The 17,521-nt window shown below is 36.4% G+C and overlaps 1 protein-coding gene across 2 annotated transcripts in view; it reads left to right on the forward strand.

Moving 5' to 3' along the window:
- Nucleotides 1–17,521, forward strand: part of LOC142337091 (tectonic-1-like) — a 145,282-nt gene that overhangs the window by 83,233 nt on the left and 44,528 nt on the right. For both annotated transcript variants that reach the window (XM_075386161.1, XM_075386162.1), the window contains exon 2: nucleotides 15,631–15,838. In XM_075386161.1, coding sequence (XP_075242276.1) covers nucleotides 15,642–15,838 — 197 coding nt within the window. In that variant the 5' untranslated portion in view covers nucleotides 15,631–15,641. The remainder of the gene's footprint in view (nucleotides 1–15,630; nucleotides 15,839–17,521) is intronic.

Consider the following 17,521-nt stretch of genomic DNA (forward strand, 5'->3'; position numbering starts at 1 on the left):
ACCGACCTTAGCGAGGAATAAATTCACACATTGAACACCAAACCTACCATTAGAGCTGACCAATTTATTAAATCTTAAATTATTTAGCCCAACTGTTCCTCAACATTATACTACTGAAAAATTTAACTTCTAATTTTGCAATTTAAACAAGTACCACGCTCAATTAACCGAAAACAAAAATTATTGCGCACGGGCGCCAAACATAGTGGCGACAGAGATTAAAAGTAAAGGGAAAACCACCACCCAATACTTTTGAGCTTTGTACTGATTTCTAAACAGAACAATGTTTTTGTTTTGAAAATCGACCCTTAACACGAGTTCGACGTCTTAACGTCACAAACCTAAGGTGGAATTGTAAACTGGTGTCGGCATTTGACAAGAAAAACAGCCATATTCGAACTTTCAAGTGAGTACTACCTAAAACTTCGAATAGTGTAAATTGTGTCGTACATGTTTTTTAGATAATGAAATAGCTTTCAAAGTCAGGCGTATTTGAATTCGACATAATTTGAATGAAAAAACCTGTTGAGCATCATATTTTTTTTGATTTTCTTCGAACTTAAAATACAGTGTCAATAAGATTGATGAGCTGCTTATTTAGATTGTAGAAAAATTTGAACGGGTTTTGAACATCATTTTTGATATAGTTTGATTAACAGCAGCTTTTAAATAAAAAAGATTTTCTCGGTGATTTGGAATCGTTAGCTTTGAAAGCGTACCCCCAAAAGTCTAATGAGATAAGAGAAGATCTCATTTTGAGGGGATTCCTCAAAGGCATAGAAAGTAGTCAAGTACAACTCGACCTTAGAAAGAATTTGAATGACGCGGATATGACTTTAGACAAAGCGTTAGAAATAACACTACATGTTGATGCAGTCACTAGAACTGAGAGGAGTACGTGAGCCGTGGGTCTTTGCCATCCAGTCGAATGAAAATAATCAATTGGTTAATTTGATTATTGATTTCGTTCGAACATTGAAGACTAATAAATTTAACAGGCAAGATAGTCATCTCAAGGTGCGAGCCCAAAATAATTTTTTACGCGGAATTGAGCGAAGTTTAAGAGAAACGGGAGACAGAAATAGAATCTATAATAGCTATACCAGAACCAGCGCTGACAGTAGACGAAGCAACTATGACAGTAGAACGCGATTGCCAACACCAGGAGAAGAGAACAGAAGCCGAGATCGGTCACACGAGAGTAGTGACAAGCAGCCAAAACCAGTGGTGAGTTTCAAGAATGAACAATGTCGCCGTTGCGGTCAGCGAAATCATGCATTTAAGGAAGGCAAGAAGTAACTGTTTGGAATATGGGAGTCCCAACAATTTCAAACAAAATTGCCCGTAATTAAACGAGAACAAGCTGAAGATGGCAGGTCTTCATTTTAAGCGACCTACGTAAAAATTCTGCGTGGAAGGAACAGCCAATTGAGGCATTTTTTTGCCAAAACGATGGAAAAAAAAGAAATCAGAAATGGCCTTAGCTGATAGTGGCAGTAGTTTAATCTTTTGAGCGACATACTCTACCAGTAACTGGGAGAACAAAACCAAATCAGAGTGTGCAATAAAAATATAATAGCCGCCATCAATGGGAAAAAGCCTCTAAAGTGGTCAACAGCTTTTGAAGTCCAACTTCAAAAATTTAAATCTGAAATAACATTTGAATTTCTAGTGACCAAAATTGAGATTTGTTTATTGAACATGGAATTCACATATGTTTTTGATTGTATTTTAAACTCCAGAAAAAATGAACTGTTTTGCGGAAAAAATGGGAAAGCAATACAATTTCCCCATCACAACGAAGAAATAAAAATCATTTTCAATTGCTGTAGAAGATCACAATTTACCTCGTCGCTGCGAAGGTTTCATTGAATGCCAAATTGTCAATGACGAAGGTAACCAAACACAATAAAAAGAAATCATAGTTGAACCCAAGCAGAATTTTGATGTTAAATCACATTTATTAATAGCGAGATCGCTATATGACACAGTTGATGATGTCGTATGAGTTCGAGTTCTGAAGCCTACAATAAAGCAAAGGAGTGCTTACAAAAATGCGAGAATCGCATGTGCTGAAAACATTGAAAAAATTTTAAGAATACAGCAAAATAACTCTGACAATAATACAAAATATAGAGATGAATTTGATTTTGAGAAGCATGTGAACACACTGTCAATGAGTTTCTCTTGAAAGGGAATCACAAAAGTGATGTCACTTTGAAGAAATTCTGAAAAAAATTTCTCGCAAAATTCAAATGATAAGGGATGTTGCGACCGAATTTATCATAAAAGAAAATTAAAAAAGGATGCTGTGTCATTCACACGTACATACGGCAGCATGAGCTTTGAGAAAAGAAAAGCCATGAAAAACACTGCTAAAGACTTAAAACTGTCTGGAACACTTAGTCGAATCATTACATTTCGATTGGGCAGCACCATCATTAATAGTACCATGAAAGGATGGAACTATTGTAGAGTATCGTGGTCTGAGAAAACAGATAGAGAAAATATGCTGGCCTCTATCACAAAATAAAGAGGTTATTGATTCACTTGAGTTAAACATGTACTCCTTGAACATAGATCTTTTCCGATGGCGCTCGAAGAAGAGAATCAGAATTTAAAAGCTTTCATAAGGCCCCTGGGCCTGTATAAGGGGAAAAGACTTCCTATGGGACTAGCATCTGCACCGGGAGTTTTTCAAAACTTAATGGTGTTATATTTTGCTGGCCTCTCTTATGAAATGGCTCTAGTGTATCTAGATGATGTTCTCGCTTTCGGCAATAGTTTTGACGAACATCTGAAACGATTAGAGCTGCTTTTCCAACTTTTAGCTGAGAAGAGATTTAGGATTATTGGATCAAAATGCACATTTTTCTAAAAGCGTGTCAGCTTCCTGGGGCATATTATACCCGAGAGTGGAGTCGAGGTCAACCCAGAGAAAGTAAGAGCGGTAGAGAGAATAAAAGAACCATCCTCCTTGAAAGATGTCATGGCACTTCTAGGCCTTGTGGGATGTTATTGAAAATTTGTTCCGATTTTTGGAAAGACAACAGAACCTCCCTACAGGTTAAAGAACAAGGCAACTAAAATTGAATGGAGTAGAGAATGTAAAAGTGCGGTAACGAGTTAAAGCAGAAGCTTTTGAATGCCCCAGTTTTAAGATTTCAAACGACAGGGATCCGTATTCATTAATTACGGATTCTTCGTTGACAGACATTGGAGCAATTCCTACCCATAAACAGGGAACTGAGGATAGAATTACTGCATATACTAGCAAAACTCTAAGTAAAATTCACAAAAAATATTCAGCAACTAAGCGGGAAATATTTGCAATCGTTCATTTTACGCAACATATCAAAAACTATTCACTTGATTGGCACTTTTTAATTATAACGGACCACAGGGCCCTTATCTGGATCTATATTTTTGAAGAACCAGACGGTATAATTGCAAGATGGTTATAGAAACTCGCCCAATTTAGATTTGGCCTCAAGCAAAGAGCAGGCACGAAAATTGCACAGGCTGACTGTCTGTCTTGGATAAATACTGATGATGAATAATCAGCTTTTTTAACGCTATTACGATGAACGCAGAGAAAGACAAAACTGAATATGGTAGTCGAGGTTGGCAGTTAGACAAGCTGCAGATAGTAAAACTGCGAGAATCGCAGCAAAAAGACAATTTACACATAGAAGTATACTCCTGGGTACTAACCAAAAAAATTGGAATCACGGCAAATGAAAAATGGAGCATCAAAAGAGTTATGGAAGTACAGAATCAGAATACAAACAATTGTCTCAAATGTGATTTTGAATCGTTAACGGCAAACAGAACCCATTTTTGAGACTGTTTACCGAATGCTTGGACCGAGGGAGAGATTATCCAAGTTGCTTGAGCTGTTGCATGACTCTCCTAGCGCAGGCCACTTTGGGATTGAGAAAACATATCAAAGGGTTTGTGAAAATTTTCATTGAGCTTGCATGAGAAAGGAAGTAAAAAATTGGATAGAAAGCTGTGATGTGTGCCTAAAAAGCAAAACACTAAGCAGAAACATTTGACACTTACTCGCAAAATGAAAACTTAGTCATCCATTTTGGCAAGTATCTCTTAATATCATGGTCCACATCCCGAATCTCAGTAAAACAAGTACATTTTGCTTGTCCGTGATCAATTCAGTAAGTGTTACGAAGCGGTAGTTTTACCCAATCAAGAGGCAAAAACCGTGTCAAGAACGTTTGTTGAAAACTGAACGTGAGATTCGGCTGTTCACTCAAGATAAACAAGGATCAGGGGTCAAACTGTATGTCGAAGATATTTTGTAGTCTTTGCAGCAAGCTAGGAATTGAGAGGACATCAACAACATCGTACCACTCACAAGGGAACGCGTTGAATGAAAGAACAAATCGAACAATAGAAGAATGTCTCTCCAAATACTTAGGCCAATACCCACATGATTGGTCCAAATTTCTACCCTTAGCGATGAGGGCCTATCGATCATCAACCCATAGTGTAACAAGATACAGCCAAGCGTATTTGGTACTGGGTTTTTCACTGTCATTACCTATAGATTGCATCAATAGCTTACGACAGACAGCAATATATGCAACATCAAGTGAATATGTTTTCACAATGAAACAAAACTAGAGAAAACGCATCAACTGATACGAGAATTTATTGTTGTCGAACAAAAACGTCGGAAGACTTTTTATGGTCGCAGCAGGCAAGGACCAAGTTATCATGTTGGAGAAGAAGTGTTAGTTTTCAACCCAACGGTAAAAGAAAGTAGAAATTCGAAAGTTTACTTTCTTTCTATAAAAGAACCATAAACAATAGTTAAAATTGTAAACAATTTGAGTTTCATGTTAGAAAATAAAAGTACGAAGAAAGCTATTGAGGTCCATTAGACATAATTTGAACGAAAAAAACGGCTGAGCTTAGACTTTTTTAATTTCTTTCGACTGAAAATACAGTGTCAATAAGATTTAGGAGCTGCTGAAATAGAGTGTAAAAAAATTTGTTCGGGTTGTGAACATCATTATTGATATTGAGGCGAAACAAAAGACAACAGTTAAGGAGGAGAAGAATGTCAATTTGAGCAGCGCAGACGACGAAGATATAATTGATATAGAATCATCCACAGACAGACAGTAAAAGTAATCTAAACTAAGGAACTCAATCTGAAGCTCAGAATGCTGACAACTCACTAAATGTTACAAATGACACGTCTGACAAGGAAGATAAAAGATCAGAGCAATGAACTTCTAAAGATCAAGAGAAGGCCAGCAAAGCTGACGAGCCCGGAGATGTTACTTCTTCAAAACCTGTAGAGTACACCAGCGAAAACAAAAACCAAAACCTGAAAATAAACCACATGAAGCTAGTAGTAAACAAAAAAAGTACTGAAAAAAAAGATTAATGGTGATCCCAATGCACCATAAATGGCTAGAAAGTCTAGTAGCCGATTAAAATTGGTAGCTGTGAAATTTAAAAAATTTATAAGCTAGTTGAAGAGCACTTTATCAGTCAGGAAACTAATATTTCTGTTTCAGGAAAAATCAGAAAGGAATAAGGGAATCGAAAAGAAAAACAAGTCCGTCCGGAGCGTCGTGTGATGGAGGATCACTAAGTTTGTAACTGGTATTGGTAGCCATTTTTGCTCCTCCGTCACCTTGTATCAAGTTATACGGTTATGCTTTTGACAATTTCCTATTAACAAAGATCTATACCCTGGATAACAGTACAAGCTGTGATAACACAATTCGAGTATCAAAAACCATCCAAAAAAGATTGTTTGATATTTGCTGAAATTCTGCGTGAGATAAAATTAAAGTTTGGCATGTATGAAGCGCCAAGCACAGTGTCTGCACTTAAAAAAAGCAACCTATAATTGATGTCGTTTCCCCAAAGAAAATTCAAGATTACTAAAACCAATATACCCTTTAAACGAACGAACTTGTAGAAAAATTTTGCAGAACAAAATTTTTACCATGCCAAGATTTTGAGATAGGACATTTAAAGTTGGTTGACCGACAGGTTGGTAACTGAAAAAAATTTTACGACAAGCGAGCGAAACCACTTATGTCGCGCAACATATTCAAAGCTTCATGGCAAAAAATGGTTGTGAAAGCGCTATGTATTTTGAACCTGTAGAATGGATTTCACCTACAGAGAAAAACTTATTGTTAAGATGTTAATCAATGCAAAAATTTTCATTTGAACCAATTGAGAAAGCCGCTACAAAGAAACCTAATAAACTTTAAGGATCTCCTAGGTTTCTCAAAAAGTGTTTTCATCCAAACCGTATTCTTTGAAGACGATTTAAGAAACTAATTTTGATCAAGGTTAGCAAACATGTCAAACGGTCAAACACTGTTTAATTTTAATAGAGAAGACCCTGCAAAAGTTGTTGGTAACGACATAACAACAAGACCACCGACTTTATTAGTAGAAAAATTTTACACAAAAAAATTTTGCATTAGAAATCTTAGAGAAAAAAGCATTTACTTTGTGTGGACCTCTGGTGAAATTAACCGGAGTGCCAGGTGTTTTTCTTTCAACCGTTATTGACACCGTTAATTTCGAATTTTTCAAAGAGTGGAAATTTTGATTCTAAAAATTAGAACGATCCAATGTGAAATTCCACTACTGAAATTTCAAACAATGATTGAAATATCAAAAAAGTGCATTAGTAACAATCTTCGAGGAGCTCACGGTGAGTTAACAGAATTTGTTTTAAGTGTTCATAAATGTCCCAAGATGGCTGCAACAATAACTAAACTTCATTTTTGCACAGAAGAAGTTCCTGTGTTAATGAAGGGTCAAAAAGTCTCCTTTATTAGATATATGGACCCTCTTACAAAAATGTTGTATCACAATTATATAATCGCTGCCTGCGACCCGCTTTGAACAAATTCCGTTATACTATAAGACGGCAGTTTTCAACAATATGGAGAAACCAGGTAGAACAGAAAGAAATTGAATCGTGAAATATATCAATTGCCGATGAATAGTAACTTAAAAGTAAATGATCGAAACCTACAACGTAGCGGTTATTTCTAAATCAGATATAAAACCGGGTCAAATTGCTCAAACAAATTGACATTATTGTAAAAGGATTGCGAGATTAACATCATTGTAAAAGTCGAGAAGCATTGCGAGATTAACATCAAAAAAAGTTATGAAAGTTTTATTCAGTGGAACGACCAATTAAATAAGGAAATTTTTCAGGCAGACAAAATGACAATTTTTCTGAATTTGAAAACGGAAAGCTTGTATTTTTGTTTAAAAGCGAAAGACATTGCTGTGTTAGTGTTAACAGTCTACATCATATTTCAATTTGTAAAAAATTTTCCTAAATTGTTTATCTATTTAGGGCTAGTTAGTAATGGAGCGTGTTTGCGGAAACCATTGCTGAATCTTGAACCCGTAACGGGAACACATATGTATAATCAATTACTCAAATTAATAAATGAACATTGTGTTCAAAAAAAATAAATGAAGAAAATGAGTCCTTAAAAAAGTCAGTTGTTTAAAAAAAATGTGAACATCTCGACTTCGAGACGAGAAAAAAAGGTTTCTGGAGTTCAAGACCAAACAATAAGAAATAACGCTTTTGAGTTCAAGACCAAAAAAAGGAAAAGTCTTGAGTTCAAGACTGAAAATATTGAGAAACATTAGAAGCGAAAAACAGTTTTTTTATTCAATATAGCGGGCAACGAGGTTCTGCAAATTGCTCAATACGTGTACTATATGCCAGAAATGTGGAAAGGTATTTCCGAGATTTTTCAGGGGGTGTACCGAGTGGAATCTTGTCTTTCGCGGACTTAGAAAATGGCTAGGCTGGAACTTCTGGCACCCGTTAATATTTGGTCCCGCGCTCAGCAGATTGAAATGGAACTGCAAAACCAGTGCTCGCAGTTAGAACAGTTGAAGAATACCAGCTCAACTCTTTATTTCAAAAACACCTTGTCAAATTTCAACAAAAATTGGATAACCATTTTGACCATTCCAAGGGGGCAACAGAAGTAGTATTGGGCAAATGGAGCGCGAAGTGAGGTGTTACCAGATAATTTAAAAGCAGCAGCAGCCAGAAATGCTGAACAGTGGCAATCTATCAATCTGGTGAAACCAGAGTTGGCCCATTTAAAATCATGGGCATGTAAAAAGCACAAAGCCATAAAGAAACGAAAAAAAACAGTGACCAATTGCGGTCAAAGTTTGAGCAACTGCAACACTACAACCAGTTTTTAGCCAAAGAATGCCCAAAAAGCGATTCTGTCATTGATCGAAATACGATTTCTCTTAGATCGAAAAAGCCGAAACAAAGGCCTCGGATAAATGTCGTTTCGAGATTCGAAACAAAAACATTATTATCCTGCCTGCTACTCTATATAAAATTTTGTTGGTAAAAGTTCTGTTTCAAAAGATCAGATCGAGAAACACTACCACAAACTTAGCTTTCTGACGCATCCTGAAGCTTTTGGAGACAAAATTTTTTTCAATACCATCAACCGGGCATATCGAATTCTGAAAACTGATGCGGCGCGAGGAGCGTTCAACATAACTGGACTTAAAGAGGTAGAAAAAGTTATTAACGAAAATTACTGATAATTTAATATTCCCTATGAAACTTCATAATCTCGTGATCTAGTGCGGTAAAAATTTCACATAAAAAATCTCTGAATGAAAATTTCGTTTAATTTTTGAGTGAGTGGTACCTGTAGAGTACACCAGCGAAAACAAAAAACCAAAACCTGAAAATAAACCACATGAAGCTAGTAGTAAACAAAAAGAAGTACTGAAAAAAAAGATTAATTGTGATCCCAATGCACCACAAATGGCTAGAAAGTCTAGCCGCCGATTAAAATTGGTAGCTGTGAAATTTAAAAAATTTATAAGCTAGTTGAAGAGCACTTTATCAGTCAGGAAACTAATATTTCTGTTTCAGGAAAAATCAGAAAGGAATAAGGGAATGGAAAAGAAAAACGAGTCCGTCCGGAGCGTCGTGTGGTGGAGTATCACTAAGTTTGTAACTGGTATTGGTAGCCATTTTTGCTCCTCCGTCACCTTGTATCAAGTTATACGGTTATGCTTTTGACAATTTCCTATTAACAAAGATCTATACCCTGGATAACAGTACAAGCTGTGATAACACAATTCGAGTATCAAAAACCATCCAAAAAAGATTGTTTGATATTTGCTGAAATTCTGCGTGCAATAAAATTAAAATTTGGCATGTATGAAGCGCCAAGCACAGTGTCTGCACTTAAAAAAAGCAACCTATAATTGATGTCGTTTCCCCAAAGAAAATTCAAGATTACTAAAACCAATATACCCTTTAAACGAACGAACTTGTAGAAAAATTTTGCAGAACAAAATTTTTACCATGCCAAGATTTTGAGATAGGACATTTAAAGTTGGTTGACCGACAGGTTGGTAACTGAAAAAATTTTACGACAAGCGAGCGAAACCACTTATGTCACGGAACATATTCAAAGCTTCATGGCAAAAAATGGTTGTGAAAGCGCTATGTATTTTGAGCCTGTGAAATGGATTTCACCTACAGAGAAAAACTTATTGTTAAAATGTTAATCAATGCAAAAATTTCCATTTGAACCAATTGAGAAAGCCACTACAAAGAAACCTAATAAACTTTAAGGATCTCCTAGGTTTCTCAAAAAGTGTTTTCATCCAAACCGTATTCTTTGAAGACGATTTAAGAAACTTATTTTGATCAAGGTTAACAATCATGTCAAACGGTCAAACACTGTTTAATTTTAATAAAGAAGACCCTGCAAAAGTTGTTGGTAACAACATAACAACAAGACCACAGACTTTATTAGTGGAAAAATTTTACACAAAAAAATTTTGCATTAGAAGTCTTAGAGAAAAAAGCATTTACTTTGTGTGGACATCAGGTGCAATTAACCGGAGTGCCAGGTGTTTTTCTTTCAACCGTTATTGACACCGTTTATTTCGAATTTTTCAAAGAGTGGAAATTTTGATTATAAAAATTAGGACGATCCAATGTGAAATTCCACTACTGAAATTTCAAACAATGATTGAAATATCAAAAAAAGTTGTGAGTGCATTAGTAACAATCTTCGAGGAGCTCATGGTGAGTTGACAGAATTTGTTTTAATTGTTCATAAATGTCCCAAGTTGGCTGCAACAATAACTAAACTTCCTTTTTGCACTGAATAAGTTCCTGTGTTAATGGAGGGTCAGAAATTTTCCTTTATTAGACATATGGACCCTCTTACAAAAATGTTGTATCACAATTATATAATCGCTGCCTGCGACCCGCTTTGAATAAATTCCGTTATACTATAAGACGGCAGTTTTCAACAATATGGAGAAACCAGGTAGAACAGAATGAAATTGAATCGTGAAATATATCAATTGCCGATGAATAGTAACTTAAAAGTAAATGATCGAAACCTACAACGTAGCGGTTATTTCTAAATCAGATATAAAACCGGGTAAATTGCTCAAACAAATTGACATTTTTGTAAAAGGATTGCGAGATTAACATCATTGTAAAAGTCGAGAAGCATTGCGAGATTAACATCAAAAAAAGTCATGAAAGTTTTATTCAGTGGAACGACCAATTAAATAAGGAAATTTTTCAAGCAGACAAAATGACAATTTTTCTGAATTTGAAAACGGAAAGCTTGTACTTTTGTTTAAAAGCGAAAGACATTGCTGTGTTAGTGTTAACAGTCTACATCATATTTCAATTTGTAAAAAATTTTCCTAAATTGTTTATCTATTTAGGACTAGTTAGTAATGGAGCGTGTTTGCGGAAACCATTGCTGAATCTTGAACCCGTAACGGGAACACATATGTATAATCAATTACTCAAATTAATAAATGAACATTGTGTTCAAAAAAAATAAATGAAGAAAATGAGTCCTTAAAAAAGTCAGTTGTTTAAAAAAAATGTGAACATCTCGACTTCGAGACGAGAAAAAAAGGTTTCTGGAGTTCAAGACCAAACAATAAGAAATAACGCTTTTGAGTTCAAGACCAAAAAAAGGAAAACTTCTGGCACCCGTTAATATTTGGTCCCGCGCTCAGCAGATTGAAATGGAACTGCAAAACCAGTGCTCGCAGTTAGAACAGTTGAAGAATACCAGCTCAACTCTTCATTTCAAAAACACCTTGTCAAATTTCAACAAAAACTGGATAACCATTTTGATCATTCCAAGGGGGCAACGGAAGTAGTATTGGGCAAATGCAGCGCGAAGTGAGGTGTTATCAGATAATTTAAAAGCAGCAGCAGCCAGAAATGCTGAACAGTGGCAATTTATCAATCTGGTGAAACCAGAGTTGGCCCATTTAAAATCATGGGCATGTAAGTTCTTCAACTTTTTTCTACTGAACATTTTAACTTCTAATTTTGCACTGTAGACAAGTACCACGCTCAATTAGCCAAAGGCAAAAACTAATGCGCACGGGCGGCTGCCATAGTAGCCACGGATATAAAAAGTAGAGGGAAAACCATCATCCAAAAACATTGAGCTTTTGTACTGATTTCTAAACAAAAATCTGTTCTTTGTTTGAAAATCGACCTTTAACACGAGTCTGACGTCTTAACTTCACAAACCTAAGGAGGAATTGTAAACTGGTGTCGGGTTTTGACATTCAAACCTGCCATCTTCAAATGTTTGAGTGAATACTCCCTAAAGCTTTGAATACTGTAAATTTTAGATAATAAAATAGCATTCAACGTCAGGCGTATTTGATTTCGACATAATTTGAATAAAAAAACCGTTGAGCGTCGAGTTTTTTGACTTTCTGCGAAATTAATACCGTGTCAATAAGATTGAGGAGCTTCTGATTTAGAGTGTAAAAGAATTGGTTCGGGTTTTGAACATCATTATTGATATAGTTTGATTAACAGCAGCTTTTAAATAAAATAGATTTTCTCGGTGGTTTGGAATCGTTTGTCGTGAAAGCGTAACCTTAAAAGTCTACTGAGATATGAGAAGATCTCATTTTGAAGGGATACCTCAAAAGCATTCCAGCTGCTAAAGATTAGGTTCGATCTCCACATCATGACAGACATCACTTAACAATTTCGAATATGAATCGCGAAGTTCGTTATGTCTCATGTGCGTGTATTCTCCTTTTGGACAGTGAAGGGCATGTGCTATAGTGACATTTTCATTGCAATAGCATAGTGATGCATCATCACTGGGTCCGAGTTATAGCGAAGGCCAGTACAATGCCATTACGAAACTCGCTTTTCGTTAGTTCAAAGTGATATGGCTTCAATGGCATAGCGTTCAACCAGCTTGATGCTCCCTTTTCACTAGCTAAGTCAAGTGAGCGAATCTCGTTCTTATTCAATTCGATCTTAAATCTAGACTTTTTGGATTGGATAGCAAGCTATTTCTCCTTATTCATTTCTTGTATGATTTGTTACAGATTATTTCGGCTTCGGGTAGAGATAGGAATAATGGACTTGACAGTTGAACTGATCGTTCATATTCTTTAAAGCGGTCTTCAGATATAAGGTTGTTCAGGCTACCCTTATTGGCAACAAACAGATCTTCCAGTTTTTTTTATTGTAGGAAGGATTCTTTAATAGATTGGGTAATTGCTCATCGTTGATTGATTTCTCACATTTTCGCAAAAGGTATTCAATATTGGGTGTTGTAGGTGCTAAGAATGTCAATATATGCTGAACCGATGAAATGAACGACTCTAAATTTTCGAGGAGAAACATTGGCATAAGTGGTCAGCTTTTTTAACAACGATTTCTGCTGTTTAATAGACGCACAGCGTTAGCTGGGGCTATTATTGGCCTTCTCTTTGTTTTTTTATTTCGTCGTCACGATTTTTGTTACAACCATATGACGTCACATCCACTTTAAATCCGCTTTTTGTTCAATCATTCATCGAATTTCAACTGAAGTGCGTGTGTGACGCCATTTTTGCTCTTAGTGGAGCGAATTTTTTTGTTCATTCGCGTGATTATATTTTTGGTCACACTTGACTTACCTCACTCTCAAAAATGACTTCCTCAGGTTGAAATTGACTTCTATTTATTTTATTTCAAAGAGATAAAATCAAATGCTTGTGTGCCACTCTAAATAAGGGCTATTTGAGAGCAACTAATACAGGCAGCAAACACTTATACAGATTTTTAATCAAAATATAACTTATCAGCCTTTAATGGAATGACGAATTTTTTGGTCTGTCTTTATTACTGTTTTTTTTTTAAACTGCAGATCTACAAAGCTATTGCGGCAATTTCTGGATATATTTGAGAGTTCCATGAATGCCGTAAACACGGAGAGATCCGATATATCTCCGACCCTCTGTACGATACTTCAGCACCTAACACTCAGTCGAACAAAGAACACGGACGATGGATCGAACAATAAGATCATCAAGCCTAGACTGCGTCCATGGCACAGTTGCAATTTCTCAGAACTGTTCTGTGCAGCGACGTCAATCCAAATGAGAATGAATTCAAGGAATAAAAAGCAGCACTCTGACCTCAAGAAGTTCAATGATTTCATGAAAACTCAATAGACAAACAGCGTTAAAGAACGTGAAAGCCTTATGCCCATCTTTGAATGTTGCACTATAGCATTTCATGAGCCACCCGTCTTATCTCTGCATCGGTAAGTCGACCAATCTGACTCAGGAAGGTACAACACAAGGCGATCCCCTTGCGATGGCAAAGTATGGAATCTCAATCCTACCCCTAATAACAAGACTTCACGATGACTCTTTGACACAAAAATGGTATGCTGATGATGGTAGCGTTGTCGGTAAGTTGAAAGATATCAGGGCACTCTTCGATGAGATCCAGAGAAGTAATTGTCAATTAAAACTTAAATTGATTAATTAAAACGAACATTTTCGAAGATTGCGTTCATCGTCAGGTTTAAAAATTAAATGAAAGCATTTACAAAGTATATAAACTTGTCTTTGACTATAATTCTAAAAATGAGTCAAAATAACATCGAATTTTCGGAATTATTTACAGTTAATATAACATTTACAACATTTTATTTACAATTATTACACAAAAAAATCTCTTCGATAAGCTCACTCTCCGTTAAACTCACTCAGCTGGGTCCCAAGTATGGATACCTGGGCCGAGGATTTTGCCCAAAGATAACGGGGAAAAGAGTGGAAAGAGTGTGAAATAGTATTTTTACACCGTTAGTGCTACCCTTAATAATGGTGGAATTCCATTTTAAAGTGTAATTTTAGTGATATTATTAAAAAGAGTGGAGTAAAGAGTGTAAAGAAGGGAGTAAAGAGTGTAAAGAGTGAAGTAAAGAGTGCAAAGACAGTAAAAAAGTGTAAATTTCTCAAAATTACTCTATTGCATTCTTTTCCCCTCTATTTAAGAGTGGAAATTGCTTTACACCCTTATTATCGCTTAATAACGGTGAAATACGGGTGGAAACCTCGGCCCGGGTATCTTGTCAATCCTGCGAAGTGTCAGTTGATAGTTAAGCCAGTATACGAGCGCCAAGCGTCAACTGTGTTTGCAGGCACAAATGTGGAAATCACGCAGGGCGCTCGAGTCCTGGGATCAGTTATCGGAAGCTCTGAGGCCAGTAAAATTTTCCTGAAAGATGCAGAAAATAAATGAACATAAGTTTCGACAGACTTGGTCAATTTGCTCTCACTTCTCCCGAGAAAGCCTATGTATCTTCGACAAGGGGTTCAACTGAAGTTGAGCGTACTGCACTATTTATGGCAGGGGTTTTGGACAAAGTGGAGGAGCAGCTTGGCCGAGTCATACCGAACATCGTCGGCAAAGATATAATCCAGGAGGAAAGATAACTTTATTCTCTCACTCTCAGAATGTATATAGAGGTGCTTTCCTCTCCACTTGTTACTTATATTTTTGACTGGGCCGGCTTTACACTGTCTGAAGGGGAACAGCTTAGAGCTTGGAGTGCAGCTCCCGGCTAAGTGCTACTCATCATCCCCTATTTTCCGACCTTCGTCCATCGATGCCGGATGGTGTACACGGCCCTTTGTGCTACTGTTAAAAAGAGACTTTTGAACTGTAAAGCAATCGTCAAGAAGTTCAATTAAGAGCATAATGGCAATTCCATCGACATCGCAAGGGGGTCGTCTTGGGTTGCACCTTTCTGAGAGAATAATGTTTGTTTCTTAATAAAGAAATTTGATGGTTCACGATATGAATTACATATAGAATGGTAGAGAGAAGGGCATATTTTCTCGATTTTTCGTAAGGCAAGATAACGGTTGAGACTATTGAAAGCGTTTTTTTTTTTGCGTCGATAAGCATGATCGCCTCCGAATCTGTGTTTTTAAAAGCAGCTCTCAATGACTGGATTGCATGTTCAATTCCTCCTTTTTTGACCCATACATACGTTTTCACTGTAAAACGGGTGAAAACCCTTGATGTCGCTTCCTAATCTCACTGCCTTCCTTTGCTTTGCGTACTCTGTAACTGTCTTTAGTTTTCTCCTAACTCAGAATGCGTGCAATATAGCGCTTCTGCGATCTTTAATTGCAACCAATTACTCCAATTCCTTGCTTTTAGGAGAGGGACTTTTCAGATTTTATATGAAGAATCTAAGGATAGTTCCCTAAAATATATAAAAGATATGCTTGATTTTTATTATAGATCGAGAATGATCCTGAGCATAGAAAGCAATCTGATGTCAGTTTGTCATCTCATAGTGTTCATTACGTTTCAATGTGCTTTTGCTCAAGAGGACTGTCTTTGTGACTTAACTAAGAATGCGTGCGATATAAATTGCTTCTGCGATCTTGATTGCTCGGAAGATGACAAGAAAGCCTTTGATGACCATGAAGTTACGAGAATAAAGTAAGTTGTGTTTTCATACACACTAAATCGACCGAAACAAGAATTAGTTGAACCTGCATTTTGTCATTGCTGAAGTGTAACATTAAAATACTAAATACTTGATACAAAAGGGCAAAAATTTCACCTAATTGTTCCAACATTTTGTCGAAATGAGGAATATATATGCGAATATATATGCTCTTTAATTTCTCTCAAACGGAGTTTGTAGCAATTATATAAGTCCTGTCTTTTTTATGTGATTTTTCACTTGACCGGCTTTTCGTCTGACCCTTTAACTTTTCGTCTGAGACTTTTCCCTCAAAACCAGTTAAACAAGTAAAGCTCGCAGGGCATTAAATGGCTGAGCAGCTCTCTTAGAGCCTGACTAGTTTTTAAGTATGCGATCCACCAAAACTGTTTGGCGGAGGCTGTTCCATGTTGTGAAGGGCTGTTATTATTCTTAAAACTTTGACCCCACCCCAACACTTTTCGTCTAGTTTGTTCTACTTGGTGAGTTGGACCCCTCTCGTCCATCTAACCCCCCCCCCCCCCCATTGCTTGACCCCCCACTCCGATAACCCCCCCCCCCCCCCCCCTATGATGGCATCCCTAAACCTCAGCTGGCTACTGCCGAAGCTAACCACTCATCTGTCGTTTGAGAGTAATTCGCCCGACGGGTTATGTTTTTTCCCTTCAGTCAAATTTTCTCTTTTGTCTACGCATCGTAGAAAAACAGAGAAAAATCTTTTTATAGCCCTTAGAGGGGATTGAGAAGGGTTCTAAACTGTTAAATTATACTGAAACAGTTGCCAGAAAAATTGTCATGAAGCTATATAAAATATACAATTATATTCGATTATACAATTTCTTTTAAAAACGAAAGAGAAGATTTCCATATAAAAATGAAGTTTGAAAACATAATAAACTAAAAAATATATGTCTTTTCTACTTTTGCAAGCTCTTTTTATTCCTCTTAGTACCCAATTTAGATTTCTACTTTTTTGTCTTTCAATAGACCAAATGGATCTTGAATATTACAGAGCTGTACAAGACGAGACTGAGAAAATTAAAGCCACTAACGCTCTGCATAGAAATGCAGGCCGTGTTGTCCTTGAAAGATCTGATAAATGGCAAATATAGCAATAATGTAACAACTACATTGAAATGGTGGACGTTGGAGCAACCAGACAAAGTTCCCCAGGAGAAATAAAGATTAAAAAATGCCGGCTACAGAAAATCAACTGATAATTTTCCCCCTATCCTGTTCAACACCATAAATAGGCAATATTTAGTGTGAATACTTCTTGCGAAATTATAACGTGGACAATGTAACCCGGAAGCAAAAGTTTAAAGAGAACGCAAATTCGTTAATTTCAGGGTACTCACGCTCAGACGTTTTTTTTTTCTGAAAGACCTGCCTGTTACTGCTACTATTGATTGAAAATAACATAGAAAATTGTTTACAATCGAGAAAAAACCATGAATTTTTATAACGGAACCATAAATGATTTTTTCTTCAAAACCATAAATAATTTTATATTCAAAAATGTTTATTGCTCTATAAATAATGTCTAAGTTTATCTGACAGAATCCGTTCCCAAAAAAAACTGTGGTACTGCTTATGTAAAAGACTGCTGATGTACAAGGCTGCTGATTAAAAATAGAGAAGAAATTTGCTAGAGAATAGGATAAAACCCGAAAAAG

The sequence above is a fragment of the Convolutriloba macropyga genome, chromosome 3 (genome assembly GCF_964194025.1).
Source record: "Convolutriloba macropyga chromosome 3, txConMacr16.3, whole genome shotgun sequence".
Lineage (NCBI taxonomy): Eukaryota > Metazoa > Xenacoelomorpha > Acoela > Convolutidae > Convolutriloba > Convolutriloba macropyga.